Source organism: Furipterus horrens, unplaced genomic scaffold, assembly GCF_987537825.1.
Source record: "Furipterus horrens unplaced genomic scaffold, mFurHor1.1.pri manual_scaffold_4, whole genome shotgun sequence".
Taxonomy (NCBI): Eukaryota; Metazoa; Chordata; class Mammalia; order Chiroptera; family Furipteridae; genus Furipterus; species Furipterus horrens.
Genome location: NW_028327174.1, coordinates 204,212,152 through 204,225,616, shown reverse-complemented (window position 1 = coordinate 204,225,616; position 13,465 = coordinate 204,212,152). Strand labels below are relative to the sequence as shown.

At 65.5% G+C, this 13,465-nt stretch overlaps 2 protein-coding genes across 4 annotated transcripts; both read right to left on the bottom strand.

The window, feature by feature from the left end:
- Positions 1–1,985: 1,985 nt before the first annotated feature.
- SURF6 (surfeit 6) lies at positions 1,986–5,052 on the bottom strand. Its single transcript, XM_090275011.1, has 5 exons — positions 4,731–5,052; positions 3,336–3,536; positions 2,846–2,934; positions 2,554–2,760; positions 1,986–2,474 (listed from the first exon to the last, which is right to left on the bottom strand). Exons 1-5 carry the CDS (start codon positions 4,822–4,824, stop codon positions 1,995–1,997), a joined length of 1,071 nt encoding a protein of 356 aa, XP_090131137.1. The 5' UTR covers positions 4,825–5,052; the 3' UTR covers positions 1,986–1,994.
- A 1,843-nt stretch (positions 5,053–6,895) lies between these two features.
- Positions 6,896–13,120, bottom strand: MED22 (mediator complex subunit 22). 3 transcript variants are annotated; one of them, XM_090275013.1, is made up of 4 exons: positions 12,998–13,120; positions 11,564–11,644; positions 10,644–10,852; positions 6,896–7,368 (listed from the first exon to the last, which is right to left on the bottom strand). In XM_090275013.1, the coding sequence occupies exons 1-4, from the start codon at positions 13,118–13,120 to the stop codon at positions 6,945–6,947; spliced, it is 837 nt and encodes a 278-aa protein (XP_090131139.1). In that variant the 3' UTR covers positions 6,896–6,944. The 3 variants fall into 3 exon arrangements, with proteins under 3 accessions (XP_090131139.1, XP_090131140.1, XP_090131141.1); XM_090275014.1 differs by lacking the exon at positions 6,896–7,368 and adding an exon at positions 7,668–8,415; XM_090275015.1 differs by lacking the exon at positions 6,896–7,368 and having other exon boundaries at positions 9,259–10,852.
- Between the last annotated feature and the right edge of the window lie 345 nt (positions 13,121–13,465).

Here is a 13,465-nt window from a genome sequence, read left to right as displayed (position 1 = left end):
GTCCCAGCGACTCAGCCCAGCCGCAGGTGGGGCCTGCAGAGCTGGAGCATCGTTGGCACAAGGCCCTGCCCGAGCCGTGTAGGTGGGGCTGCCTGCAGCACGCGGACCGGTGCCCACCAGGCGACCCCTCAGCAGCGGCGACGGGCTGCAGCCTGGAGCCTGCCGACGCGGGCCCGACAGCCAAAGTCCGAGCGGCCGAGCCTGGACCGACGCAGAAGCAGCTCTGGCCCTCTGCGGCCCCCTGGAGGGCAGGGGCAGGGATGTCTCCTCCGGTGTCACCTTCAGGAGCACTTCGAGATCTGGAGCTGACGCGGCTCCAGCGCTAGGTCCAGCAAAACGGCAAGAGCTAGTCCAGCAGGGGACGCAGGTGCAGAGCCGCAGCAGCCCTGAGCCTATGCCCGTGCTCGGTCGCGGGCGGCTGCGAAGGTGGACACGGAGCATTCACGGTGTCACCAGGGGACAGTTCCTCCACATTCCTCGCCTTTTCCTTCTGTCGTCTCCTGTTGTCTGAAGCTGCTTCTAGAAATGGCGTTCTGATGCCACCCGCCACCAAAAACATTGTCTGCTCTCCCGCACATCAGCCACGGGAAGCTGGGGACCCAGAAGCACTGGAGCTGGAGGGGTGAGCTTCCTGGCCTTGGAGGCCCAGGGAAGCGCCCACGCGATGCCCCTGCCATTTTCCCAGGGCTTTCCCCTCCCTCTCCGGGGACAGACAGGACCACTGGGCGCGGAGGGGGTGGGACAGCGGACCCCCAGCCAGAGCTTTGGCTGACCGAGACGGTGGGAAACCGCTGCGTGAGGAACCCCTGGCGGCACACCCACGCGCGCGCACTCGTCTCGGGAGCTGTGTCCACAGACTTCACGACGCACAGCATTTCCATTCTTTGTCCTAATACCCTTTAACGTCTATTAGGAATTACCAACTCAGATAATTTAAACTCCCAGGCGTGAAATTTCAACAATTACTCCTTACATTCCCAGCTCCGGCCAGACCACACTGTGTGTGACAAGGGTCCTCTGCAGGCTGGCCGGTGTCCCCATCCCTGCTCCTGTACCAGCTGTGTCCGGTCCCCACTGTGTCACCAGATCACGCCTGTAAACTCTGCCAGGAGATGCCACAGCCACCTGACTTTTGCCTGCCTGCTGTCATCAATCCCCAAGGCGGCAGCCCCCTCCTGTGTCCCCCCTGCAGCGGCACGCGCGCCGCCGGGCTGCCGTGGACGGGCCCCTCTCCAGCAGCGCTCTCCCTCCGCGACCTTTGTCCCACAGCGCGGCGCACCAGCTTCCCGGTCGCTACAGTGTCTCCTAACTGGATTTTACCCAAAAAAGTTCTGGCAACAGCTTTACTGAAACAGTCTGCGCGTCACCACAAACTCCGAGCTTCCTCAGCCTGCAGTCGCGCGACAGCCGGCAGGCTCGGGCTTGCCCCAGCCCCCCCACGCCCCACCCCGGTCCGCACTGTCCGCCCTTCCTCCCTGGACTGACCGCGCCCGCGCGCCCTGCTCCTTTCCCTCAGCTTCCCGTAGTTCCCCATCTCAGGGCTGATCGTAGGGTGCTCAACGCGCGCGTTCAACCTCAACTCTGACTTTCACCCCTTTTACAGACAGACTTCGAGTAACTCGATCCCAGGCACGTCTGAGGCCACCCCAGTGAGGTGAGCCTTGGGCTCCGCCTTGGGCTTGGGGTACGGCTGGCTTGTGGACCCACGGGCGTCACCAAGGCCACTGCTGTCCTGCTCACGTGAGCGCGGGAGGGCAAGGAGCAGCAGCACGGGCCCTTCAAGTCCCCACGCCCTTCCCACGGCTCCCTCGTTCCTCACCCCATGAACTTTGGGGCGCTTTGCAGCCTCACGAGGGAAGGCTGCAGCCGGAGGGGGTTCGCCCGCGCCGGGGCCTCGGCTCCTGTTCTCAGCGCCGTCCTCTCGCTCCCGTGACCAGAGCCCTGAGCACCACAGTGAGCAGAGCTGCGCACTGGGCACTTGCCCCGCCAAGCCCTCAGGCCAGGCCGGCGCGCTGCAGGTCCCCGGGCAGCACGCGGCCCTTCCTGCGGGCCTTCTCCAGGCGCCGCTCGGCCTTGGCCGCCTTCTTCCTGCGCAGGTTCTGGCGCCGCTGGTCCTGCCGCCGCTGCATCTTCTCCACCACGTGCGCCGTGCGCTTCTCCCAGCGGCGCTGCCGCTGCGCACGCCGCTTCTCCTTGCGCCGCAGGGCGGCCCGCAGCAGGGCCTCGTCGTCGCGCACGCGCACGCCCTCGGCGCGGTACAGCGCGCTGGTCCAGCGCATCCTGCTCTCCAGATCCCGCGCGCGGCCCGCGTCCTGCGCGCGCAGCGTCTCCAGGCGGCCCTGCCGCGCCTCCAGCCGCTCCAGCAGCTGCCGGTAGTTCTTCCCGGTGAGCGGCGGCAGGTTCCCCTTGCGCCGCTGCCGCTTCTCCCGCCGGCGCTGCGCCTTGCTGGCCGGCGGCTCCTCGCTCACCTCCACCTGCCGGGCAGAGGGCCGCAAGTCACCGCGGGCCCCCGCCGCCGCGCCCGGCAGCTCCCTGCACCGCCCCGGCCCTCACCCTGTTGAACAGCAGCCCCTGCGGTGCTGGCGCCGCCTCCGCCGCGGCCTCGCCCGGTGCCTCGGGGGACGGCTCCTCGGCCTTCGCGGCCTCGGCCGCCTTCTCCTGGGCTCTCCGCTCCTTCCGCTTCCTCTTCTTCCGGTCCCGCTCCTGCTTCCGCCGCCGTCTTTTCTCCAAAGCGGCAGGGGACAGCTCCCCGGTGCTGCCCTGGAGGGGAGCCCGAGTTCGCGCGTGAGGTTCTCCCGCCCTCGGCCCCGCCGGCCGCCGCCCCCGCCCGTCCTCGCCCGCCTACCTGGCCCCGGGCCTCCCGGATCTTCTCGTGCAGCCGCTGCCGCAGCACATCCAGGGCGAAGAAGGAGCCAGGCTCGGAGGCCGCGACGCCTGCACGGAAGGGGTCAGAGGGCTCAACGGAGGCGGCCCCCTGACCCCCCAGGCCCCGCCCCATGCCCTGCCCCAGAGCCCGCGTCGCCACCCACCGGACCAGCCCCCAGGTCACCCTCAGGGTCGGGACATCCCCGTGTGTGAGGCTCAAACACTTCGCTTCCACCAAGTCAAGCCACACACCGCCCCCCCCCCCCTTAACGGTGGCCGCCTGTGGGCCCCCAACGAGTCAGCTTTCACGACGCCCCTTCAGGAGCCCCCGCAATCTGTCCCCTGGAAGCTGGCTCTCTGGCGAGTCTCCCCGCAGCCTGTGTGTCTGCCGGCGCCTTTCCTTAGGACTGGAGAGGACCACGTCCGCGTGGGTCCCAGCTGGCCCTGCCCGGCGTCCTGGGGCCGCTCACCTGCAGGGGCCCCCAAGGAGCCGGAGGCCTCCTCCTGCTTGGCCGCTGCTGGCTTTCCGGCCTGGGAAGCTACCCAAGCTTTCTCCCCCAGGGCCTGGGCCTTGGGCTCCCCAACCTTCTCCCGCTCTCGGGATTTCTTCTGTGCCCTCTTCCTCTTCTTTTTTGGGGGTCCAGCAGCTTCCGAGCCTTGACTTTTGCCCCCTGAAATACGAAATGAGACAGGGACGCTGTCCCCATCTTTGTGACTCATTCAACAAGCAAGAGGTCCTGCACAGGCCCTGCGCGCAGAAGGGTGCCAAGAGCGAATCAGGGGTTCAGGCGACCCTTCTCTGCACAGCTCAGAACCATCAACTTCCTAGAGAAAGCAGACTGGTCACACACATCAAAACCCCGACAAACGTCCCCCCTAGGCACAACGGTCTGTGCTGCGTACACCCTGGATGTGCGCAAAGATTTGGCCTCAAGAACGTCCGTCACAATGCCATGCGAGGGAAAAACTAGGAAAACCTAAACATCCCTCTCTGGGGACAAACGATGGCACTGCACACAGCCAGCTGCTATGAAGCCATCAAGAACAACTACACAGGCCCTGAGTGGTGTGGCTCAGTGGACTGAGCTTCGTCTGCAAAGCGAAGGGTCGCCCGTTCGATTCCCGGCCAGGTCCCCAGCTGGGGTGAGTGAGAGGCAACCGATGGATGTTTCTCTCTCTCTCCTCCTCCCTCCCTCTCCTCTCTCTAAAAATAGGTAAATAAAAATTTTTATAATAATAATTACAAGGCTTTCATGTTAAGAACCGGAGAAAATGTTTACATTTTCAATGGAAAAATGGGACACAGCATAGGAACCTGATTGTTCCATACGTGAGACAGGGAAAAAGGGACTAGAAATGCACAGACCTAAGTTACCACTGGTTGACAAGGAAACTTCCTTTAAGTTTTCTCTAATGAATGTTTTTCTCGTGTAAAATGAAAAGTCCAGGAAGTACCTACAAGTCCCAGCAGGCCCGCTTTCGCTGACCCTGCCTGCATCTCCTCCCCGAGGACAGCCTTGTGACCCCGGCCAGGAGCCCCTTCCTCCTCCCTTCTCCCCACGTTCCTCATCCCACAGGCTCCCCGTCTCCGCACCCGGGCTGTGCTTCCTGCCCGGTGGGCGGACAGCGCGGAAACCCTCGGACCCCCAGGCTGATGCCCCCGACAAGCAGGGACACCCCGGGACTTCACACATCACACGTACACTTCCTTCTGGTATTTTACAAGCTCCTTTCACGCATCCACGTGTCTAGGCCCCCCGGAGGCTCCTCGGGGTGCGGTGTGAGGCAGGCACCGACTTCGCCGCGGCGGGGAGGGGTACCCCCCTCCGAAGCCCTCCCAACCCCGGCCCCGGGCTGCCCTTTACCGGACTTGCGCTTCTGCGGCTCCGCGCTGGGCCCGGAGCAGATTTTCCTGGCCAGGCTCTGCAGGTAGGCGTCCTTAGCGAGCAGAGACGCCATGGCTGGGGGCTCGCACGGGGCCCACTCGGGGTCCCTCTCCGGCGCGGGAGGGCCGGGCGCCGCGTCCGAGAACCGGACTTGCACCCCTCCGACTGGTAACCGTCACCCCGCTAGCGCGACCCTGAAGGACCGGGTCGCGGCCGAAGCGCCGCGCTCGCAGAAAACACCACGTGCGCAGGCGCCGCCAGCCGAGCGCCAGGCCGTCAGCGCGCGGCGCTCGATTAGCTACGCCTGGCGCCCCCGGAAGGGGCCGTGGGACGGAGCGCAAAGCATTGTGGGCCGCGGGCGGGGCGGGGCCTGGATGCCCCGGACCCACGTGGGTCGCCCGGGTCGCGCGCTCTGCCTCCGCAGCACAGTGCCCTGGACACAGCGGGGCGCTCAAGAAGCGGGGCGACACAGACAGTTCGGCCCGCGGGGGGCTCGGGCCCCACGGGGAGGCTGGCGAGACCACGCTTGTTCAGAAAGGCTGCGCTTTCGCCGGTGCCGGGCCGGTCTCGATCCCCAGGCACCGGAGCGATGAAAACACACGACCGTGTCCTCAGCGAGTTTATGTTTCAGGGGCGACTGGCGACGGGATGAATGTATGAAGTTGTGGTGATGGGGGCGCCAAGGGGAAGGTGCCTGGGGCGGAGGCCGCGGCGGGGACTTCTGCTCCGGACCGTGGGATCGCGGGCTAACGGTGAAAACAAGGCTCCTCCTCCTAAGAACTCATCCGGAGAGGGAGGGGCGTGTCCGGCTGGGGACCACCCCACCTGTGTCCCTCAGCTCGTGGCGATGGCAGGCTTGGACCCAGCTGAGAACCGTTGGGGGTCGCCTTGGAGTCAGAGATGCTGGGTGTGGGGTCAGCTGTCCTGTGCGTCCATCTACGGGGAAGCCTTCGCTGGATGGGGTGACAGGTGCGACTCGCGTTGCCAGAGCGCCCAGTGCAGCTCTTGACTATGGGCCTTCCTGATCTTCAGTGAGCTTTTCCGTGCAGCTGTGTGGGGGACTCACCAGCTGATGTCTCCTCCCCAGAACCCCGTCTTCACGTGGCTTTGGGGACCCCAGACCGAGGGCCTTCCCCTCCTGACCTGGCTGCTTCTCTCCGGGTCTCTAAACTACTTCTCTTTTCTGCCAACTCTCTGCCATCAGTGACCCACGTGGGGGCGCATGTGCGGACACCCGTGAACCCCAGATCCGCGTTGGGGTGTGTGACACACAGCTCGCGCTGCTGTGGACAGAGTGGGGATCTGACCTTCTCCAGCCACCTCCCCTCCCTGCTGTCAGGGCAGCCCCTGCTCCTAGCACCTGGGCGAGCCTGAAGCGCCCCGACTCCTCTGCTCCCACATCCAGACCTTGAGCAAAAGCCGCCACTTGCCCTTCAGTGTGTCCTGAATTCCACGGACCCATGCCCACCACCACCCTGGTTCTGCTCTGGGTTTTAAAAGACTATACTAAATAACTGCAATGCAAATAAGATTAAAAGATGTTTGGGGGAAAACTGGGGAAACCTGAACATGTTACGCTGCTAGATGACATTATGGAGTAAATGGGTCATTTGCATGTGATGCTGTCCCTGGGCCACCGAGAATCGTTCTCAGGAGGAAGCTGACAGGTGTCTATGGCCCAGTGTCCTGCCGCTGACGTTCTGACGGTGACTTTTACGTGACAACGAGCAGGCGAGGGCTCAAACAGTGCAGAAGCTGCTCTGCACGGGTGTCCTCGTGCTGCCTCCAGCCGCCCTTCCAGAACATGAAGCTTGCTGTACACACGTGGTAAGGAGAGAGATGGCCCAGAGTCTACAACATGGGACCATTGGGGACCTAAATGCGTGTGGCCTGGCCAGGGCAGGGGTAATGGAACCCGTGTGGCTCTGGCTCTCAAGGACCGGAAGCAAACTGGCCGTCCCTGTGCCGAGCTCTGTCGCTGCGGGTATGGGCTGCATAAGAGATGCAGGACGGCTGCCCCGCTTTCAGGAAACACCCTCGTGTCCTGTGGGGGTGCAGGCACAAGCCCGCGAGGCTGACATGGGTGATGCAGTTTAGGGGCAGAAGGAAATCCAAACCCCGCCGCTCAGTCTGGCCCCTGCCTTCCCCCCATGTGCACTGCTATTGGTTGTAAGCCTGCTCTTCTCTGGTGCTTTAACTACAAGTAATTTCCCCAATCCAAGTGCTGTGGGAGGGGACGACCGCCCACCTCATCAACGGGGAAACTTGCCCAGTCCACCCGTGACCTGGGCAGGAGCCAGGGCTGGGGCCTCTGCTTGGCCATGGGAGTCTCTGGGACCCGAGATGGGTCAGCTTGTAGTCCCCCTCCCCGTCCTTGAGGGTGCACTGTGGGCTGTCACCACTTCCATATACCAGGGCCATGGTCTCCTGCATGAGGCAGAACATGACAGTGACAGGGTGCAGTGTTGAAGTCCCGGCCCCTCTGCCGTGACCCCGCTGCCCAGGCGATGCTGGCACGGTGGCGTTGGGCTTAGCGTGCCATCTGGGGTGAGTACTGAGTTCTGCCGCTCTGCTTCCCAGCTCCATGGCGTGTCCAGCCCCTTCTGAGCCTGAAGTGCTGGTGACAACAGATTTGGTGGCAGCGAGGACTGGAAGGGACGAGGCACAGGTGCCTGGGCCGCACAACGTGCCACATGGCAGCGGCTTTTCATTCACTCACCAAGTATTGAGTCTAGGACCCAGGCCGTGGGGGCGATGGAGGCAGGCTGCCGTGACCCCAACCCAACCAAGCCCTGCTTGCCCAGAGGCCGCACGACCGCCCAGGCAGCATCGGGGAGCTGCTCTTCTGCCAGCCCCTGGGAGCTCCGGGGGGTCCCAGAGCGATCAGGTGCAGACGGGAATGAACCAACCAACACATAGGGGCAGCACCATTCTTATTCAACGTTCTCTTCCAAAAAATAAACAGATGTGTGCGCGGAACCAGGAAGGACCCCACCTGCTGGGCTTCGGTGTGACCCCCCACCCCCGTCCCAGCCCTGCAGGGACCCTCGGGGCGAGGCGCAAGGTGGCTCCGCACAGGTGGCCTGGTCTGGACGCGGCCGGCACGGCCCACCCAGAGCCCCTCCCACTGGGAACAGCGGGCTCTGTGGTCTCCGACCTCGGGCATCCTCTCTGCCCTGCTGTGAGGCCCTCGGCAGGCCAGTGGCTCTGGGAACTTCCTTCTGCCCAGCTGGCCGGGAAGGTAGTAAACAGAGGCAACTTGAGGAAGAGTGGGCCACCCTGGGAAGGGGTGGGGGAAGCCTTTCCCTCCACGCTCCCGGGTGGGCTTACCCTGGGCCAACAAGACCCCCCCAAGGAGGCCGGAGTGGCTCCCCCAGCGGGAGCCGAGGCTGAGAGGCACAAGGCTGTGCAGCAGGCGGGGAGCGCCAGGTTTATTCTAAGATCTCAGAGGCCGGGCGAGGGCGGCCGGAGAGGCTCAGACATGCTCTGCGGGGCAGGGCCACTAGCGTGCACGTGGGCAGGGGCGGCGGCCTGCAGGGGGCCAGCACCGGGCTCCAGGGATGCCAGCAGAGGGACCGAGAGGCCATCGGCAGGGTCTGTGTCGGGGTCCAGCCTCCAGTAAGCTTCGCACAGAGGCAGGTCATTAGCTTCGCACAGACTCGAGCTTTTCCACCACCACCGGCCCGGGGAGACGGAGCAGGGAGAGGCAGGCGCCGGGGGAGGGAGAGCAAGACAGAAGCCCAGGTAAGAAACAGACAGCACCCCACTCCTGCCTCTCCCCGCTGTGCAGGCACCTGGCCAAGCAGGCCGCCCCCCGCATCAGGCCATTCGCAGCCCAAAGGGAGGAGCTGTGCAGGGCCGGCCGGTGCGGGTCTGTGACCTCGGTGGTCCCTCCACTCATCTAGCAGGTGTCCTGTCACTCGGCTGTCCTGGCCCCTGCTGCCTCCCCCACGCTGGCCCCAGCCACCCTACTCTTACTGGGAGCAGCTGCCGGCCCCCCACTTTGCATGGACCCTGAGGGAAGAGGCCTGTCTTACTTCCGGGCCTGAGCCGAGCCAGGGGATGGGAACGGAGACGCCGGTGTTCTGTCCTGCGACGTGGCGCCAGCTGTGTGATCACAGCCAGGCCCCTCGATGAGGCCCCCCCTCCACCTCACCGACACGTTGCGGGAGCGCCTGGGCGAGGGCTCAAGAGGCCAAGGGGGGTGCCAGACCCACCTACCCTTGTCCCCCTGGTGTCCTCCTGCAGCCTCTCCTGCCCTGCCCCCGGCTCCCGCCCTCAGAGCTCGGTCTTGGAAACTGTCCTAGTCACAGAGCAGTGTCCCGAGGACAGCAGAGGGCGAGCGGTAGACAAAGAGCAAGGCAGCAGCGAAAAGCAGGCAAGCAAGCGCAGAGGCGACGGGCCACGGGGGGCGGGAGGCTGATGGGGGGGCGGGGGCAGCCCTGACTTAGCGGAGCCTGGCCACGCACAGGCACTGCAGACAGAGGAGGAGCTTGGCGCCCCCCCACCCCCACCCCAGGCTCCAGGGATACGAGGGCCAGACCCCCGTGGGCAAGCCAGAGGCTGACAGGGCAGGGTGTGGGAAGCCTGGCCCCCTGGCCCTGCTGAGTGACCTTGGGCAGGTCCCCTCCCCTCTGCCCTCAACCTCAAGAGGCTGAACCGCTCTCCTGCAGCTGCTCAGGCCAGAGGCCTGGCCCTGGGGGGTGACGGGGACAAGCACAGGAGTGTGAAGGGATGCTGTAGAACCAGTGGGGCTGCAAGCAATGTCCCCAGCAGGGTCTGAAACCCCCAGGGACCCACTCAGGACCCTCCTCCAAAGGCCTGGGGTGTTAGGAGCTGATCGCCACATGTCTGCTGAGCCGGTGGGTATCAGGGACTAGAGGCAGCCCCAGAATGCTCTGGAAAGGTCTAGAACCCCTCCAGCTGGGCAGTGACATGGTTTCCCTTCCCACAGAGGCCAAGCTGGGCAGGGACCATGAGGGGTGGCACTGGATCCAAGCCCCAGACCACAGGCCGTGCTGGTGCTGGGTGTCTGAGCCCCTGGCACAGCTTCCATGAGGCAGAAGGAAGCGTTTAAAACCCACCACAGGCCCTGGCTGGGGTGGCTCAATGGACTGAGCGCCAGCCCAAGAACCAGAGGGTCGACAGTTCGATTCCCAGTCAGGGCACAGGCCTGGGTTGTGTGAAAAATAAAAAATAGAAAAGTAAAACCCACCCCAGGAAGGGCAGCTTTGTCTGGGTGGGAGCACGTGGTGCGGACTCTGAGTCTGCTGGCCCGAGCCCAGACTCCCCACGCGGAGGATGGAGGCACACGGCCCCCAGCCCACAGCCTCGGTCTCCCCACGCAAATTACACTTGGGCTGAGACTTTGCGGGGCACCTCTCGCTCAAAGGCCTCAGGCTTCAGGATTCTAAGTGGCCCCAGAGGGCTGGGGTGGTGATCCGTGCCCACGGTGTACCCCTGGGCCCAGTGCAGCCTGGCACGGGGGACAGGTCTGGAGGACGAGGCGGCCCAAGTGCCCGGGCCTGGCTTTGAAGGTCATCCTCTGCTTGTGGCTTTTCCTCCTCCTTCCCAGGACCCCTCCGCCCCCCTGTGGGGGTTTGGTGATGCCCGCGTGGGAGTGCCTCCCTGGGCAAGCACGGTGGCCAGGGGGGCGAGCCCAGCCTTGGCTGGGACATTCCATTATGTACTGATCACAAAGCTAAAAGCAGCAGACAGTTCGAGAGAGGCAGCCGGCACCCTGGCTCTGGCCCTCCGGGCCCCGAAGGTTCTGACTTTCATGCCAGGGCCTGGCCCGGTAAACGGTGTCAAGTGTCTGCGGATCAGGTGCTCTGGGCGGGAGCTCTGCTGGGACCCCCGGCGCCGGGCGGGCGGCTGCAGCCCTATTTGTACCTGGACGAGTAGTACTCCTCCTCCAGCTCGTATAGGTCGATGGCGATCTCGTCACGCAGGGTGATGAGCTTCCGGTCGCACTCGTCCTGCAGCGCACGCAGCTGCTGGTTGCGCTGGTCGATGGCCTCGTTCACCGACGGGAAGTCGTTCAGGATGAGGAACTGCTTGAGGTCCGACACGAGCTTCATCAGGGACTCGCCGGCCCGGACCTGCGGCGACGGGAAGCAAGCAGGCGGGTGCGGGTGTGACAGCGCCCCATGCCCGTGGGCCTGACACTGGCCGAGCAGCGGCCTCAGCCTCCTCATCTGCAGTGGGGCTACGGCCCTGACCTTCACGGGTCAGCGTGACAAGTGAGAGCCGGGAGGTGAGTCACAGGAGGGCAGGGTCCTGGGACCCCCCTCAACTGCGTGAAACGCTGCCAAGGCAGCCGGCGAGGTGGCACGTGCCATCTCCCTCCCGGTCCCCACCCTCACTCGGCCCCGGGCTGGCGGCACTGATCTCCAGTCACACACGTTGTGAAGCCCCCGAGCCCACAGATAAAACTACTCCCCCGCTTAACTGCCTGCCCTGCCCCCGGCAGCCCGCCTGCCTGCCGGGCGTTTCCATCTGTGGGCACACACCTGCGGCCGGCATTGACTTGCTTGTTCTGTGACATTGGAAGGGACCAAAGCGCACATCCGGTCTCACTTGGAAGTTCGCCTTTGTACTCACAAGTCTCGGGGAACTTTCTTGTCCACAAGGACGGAGGGTCGCCTGTCCCCGAGCAGCACCCTTCTGTCCGCCCCTCCATGCTGCCACGGACAGTCCTCCCCCGCAGGGGGCTGTCTCCCAAGAAGTGGGTCACCCCCCCCCCCCCGGAGACCACAGTGGGGACCCCAAGGTGCTGCAGCCCAGGCTGGGCCTCCCACCCCATGACTCACAATGTTGGCGGCTCGCACGTGCATCTCGTAATTGTCCTGCTCGCCCTGGGTGGCCCTAGACACCTGCGTCTCGTCCTCAATCTGGGGGACAAACGGGAAACCCTTAGGCACCGGCCGGTCGGGACCTGCCACCCTCCCGCATCCTGCCTGTCCTCCGCGGGCACTGCTACCCAGGCCTGGGGTGACGTGTAGGTTCCCTCCCTTGTCCTTCTAGGAGGGAACAGGCGCCTTTGGACAGACAGGTGCCCACAGGCGTTGGCCGTTGGGCCAAACACAGGAGGTCCCGCTCAGGCCTCTCTGGGTGTCGCCTGTGCCGGCACCCCGTAAACTGAACGGAAGAGCTAAAGACAATGACCTTTTCCAAGGGACCGTTCACAAGCACTTCCCCAGTGCCAGGCGCGGTGGCCGGTAAGCCCGTGACCTCCGTTACCTTATGAGATCCTCGCAGAGGCCCTGGGAGGGCAAACCTGAGCGGGGACAGCCCAGTGCGTCTCAGATGGTAAATGCAGGAGCCGGAAACCCTGCCGCCTGTCCTGACCTGCCCCCACCCACCCGCCAGGACAGGGCCCCTGCAGGGGCCTGGCCAGCGCACAGGCTGGCAGTAGGGGACCCTGAGTGGTCAGCACCAGACCTCCTGGGCCCCAGTCCTCGCTCTGCCGGTTATTAGCAGACGATTCTGAGCAAGTTACTGAACCTGAGCCTCAGTCTCCTGCCCTGGAAACGGGGAAAACAACGGCACTTGCTCCAAAAAGTGCTGCGAGGACCAACGGGCTAGGGCACCAGCGCCCTCCCCGCACGGCCTGACGCGCCGTGAGCGCTGAGCACACGCCGGCTTCCGCTGCCGTCGCTGGGACACGCCAGCTCCCCCGGCTGCGGCGCCCAGCGGAGACCCTGCCTGCTGCGCCTCCCGGCCCGCTCACCCCTGGGGGGGGGGCGTCCTGGCCTCTCCACCCGACGACGGCGCTCTGCGCCCCTGCCAGGCCCGGAGGTGACCATGTGGCCTCAGCCAGTCCCCGCCAGGGTCGTGTGACTCGGGAACCAGAGCCCGAGAAACTGGGTCTCTGCCCAAACCTGCTGCTGTTGAGTGGTGCCGGGTGTTTAGCCCGGCAGCTCCGTGGGCTTGACAGAGAAGAAGGGGCAGCGGGGGGACTCCAGTGTGTTACCCCACTTGTTTGCACACCCCCTGGTTGCCTCTCCTTCTGTGCCCTGACCCTGGGTCGAACCCTCGTCCTCGGCCCGTTGCCAGGACGCCGCAACCCGCCGCGCCTGCCGCCCGGGCCCGGAACCGGGCATAAGAGCGGCGGCCTCGCGGGGCCTGCGAAGAGCCGGTTCCCCTGCTGACCGGTTTGCGGTCGTGCACCCGCCTCGGCCGCCCCCGCTGCGCCGCGGCCGCACCCCCACCCCGCGCCGGCTGCGCCCCGGGGCCCCGCCCACCTTGGCGGTCTTGATGATCTCGGTGAAGTTGTCCAGGATGGACTTGACGTCGTCCTTGAGCCGCTTGTTGTACGACTGCAGCAGCGTCTCCTTGCTCTGCGGCAGGGCCCTCTGCTGCGCCATGGCCCGCACCTGGGACGCGGAGGCTGCTGCGACCAGAGCCGGCCCCCGCCGCCCGCCCTCTGGGCCCCCGGGAACGTGCGCGTCTCCAGGGACGCCCTCACCGCCAGGCCAACCCGCCCGATCCCTCGCCCACAGGTGCGCCGCGGGGCCCCACGCCGTCTCCGGGGCGGGCCTGCGACTCCTACCGCGTCCGGCCCCCGCGTGCCCGCCCCGCCAGCCGCCTCCCCGCTTCCATCCCTGCCCCACCGCTCCCCGCGGCGTCCCCTGCGACTCTGTCCCCGGCGCCCAGCTGCAGGCTGGGCCCCCAGAGCGCCGACCGTCCCCTCGCTCCGGGGTCTCGCCGGG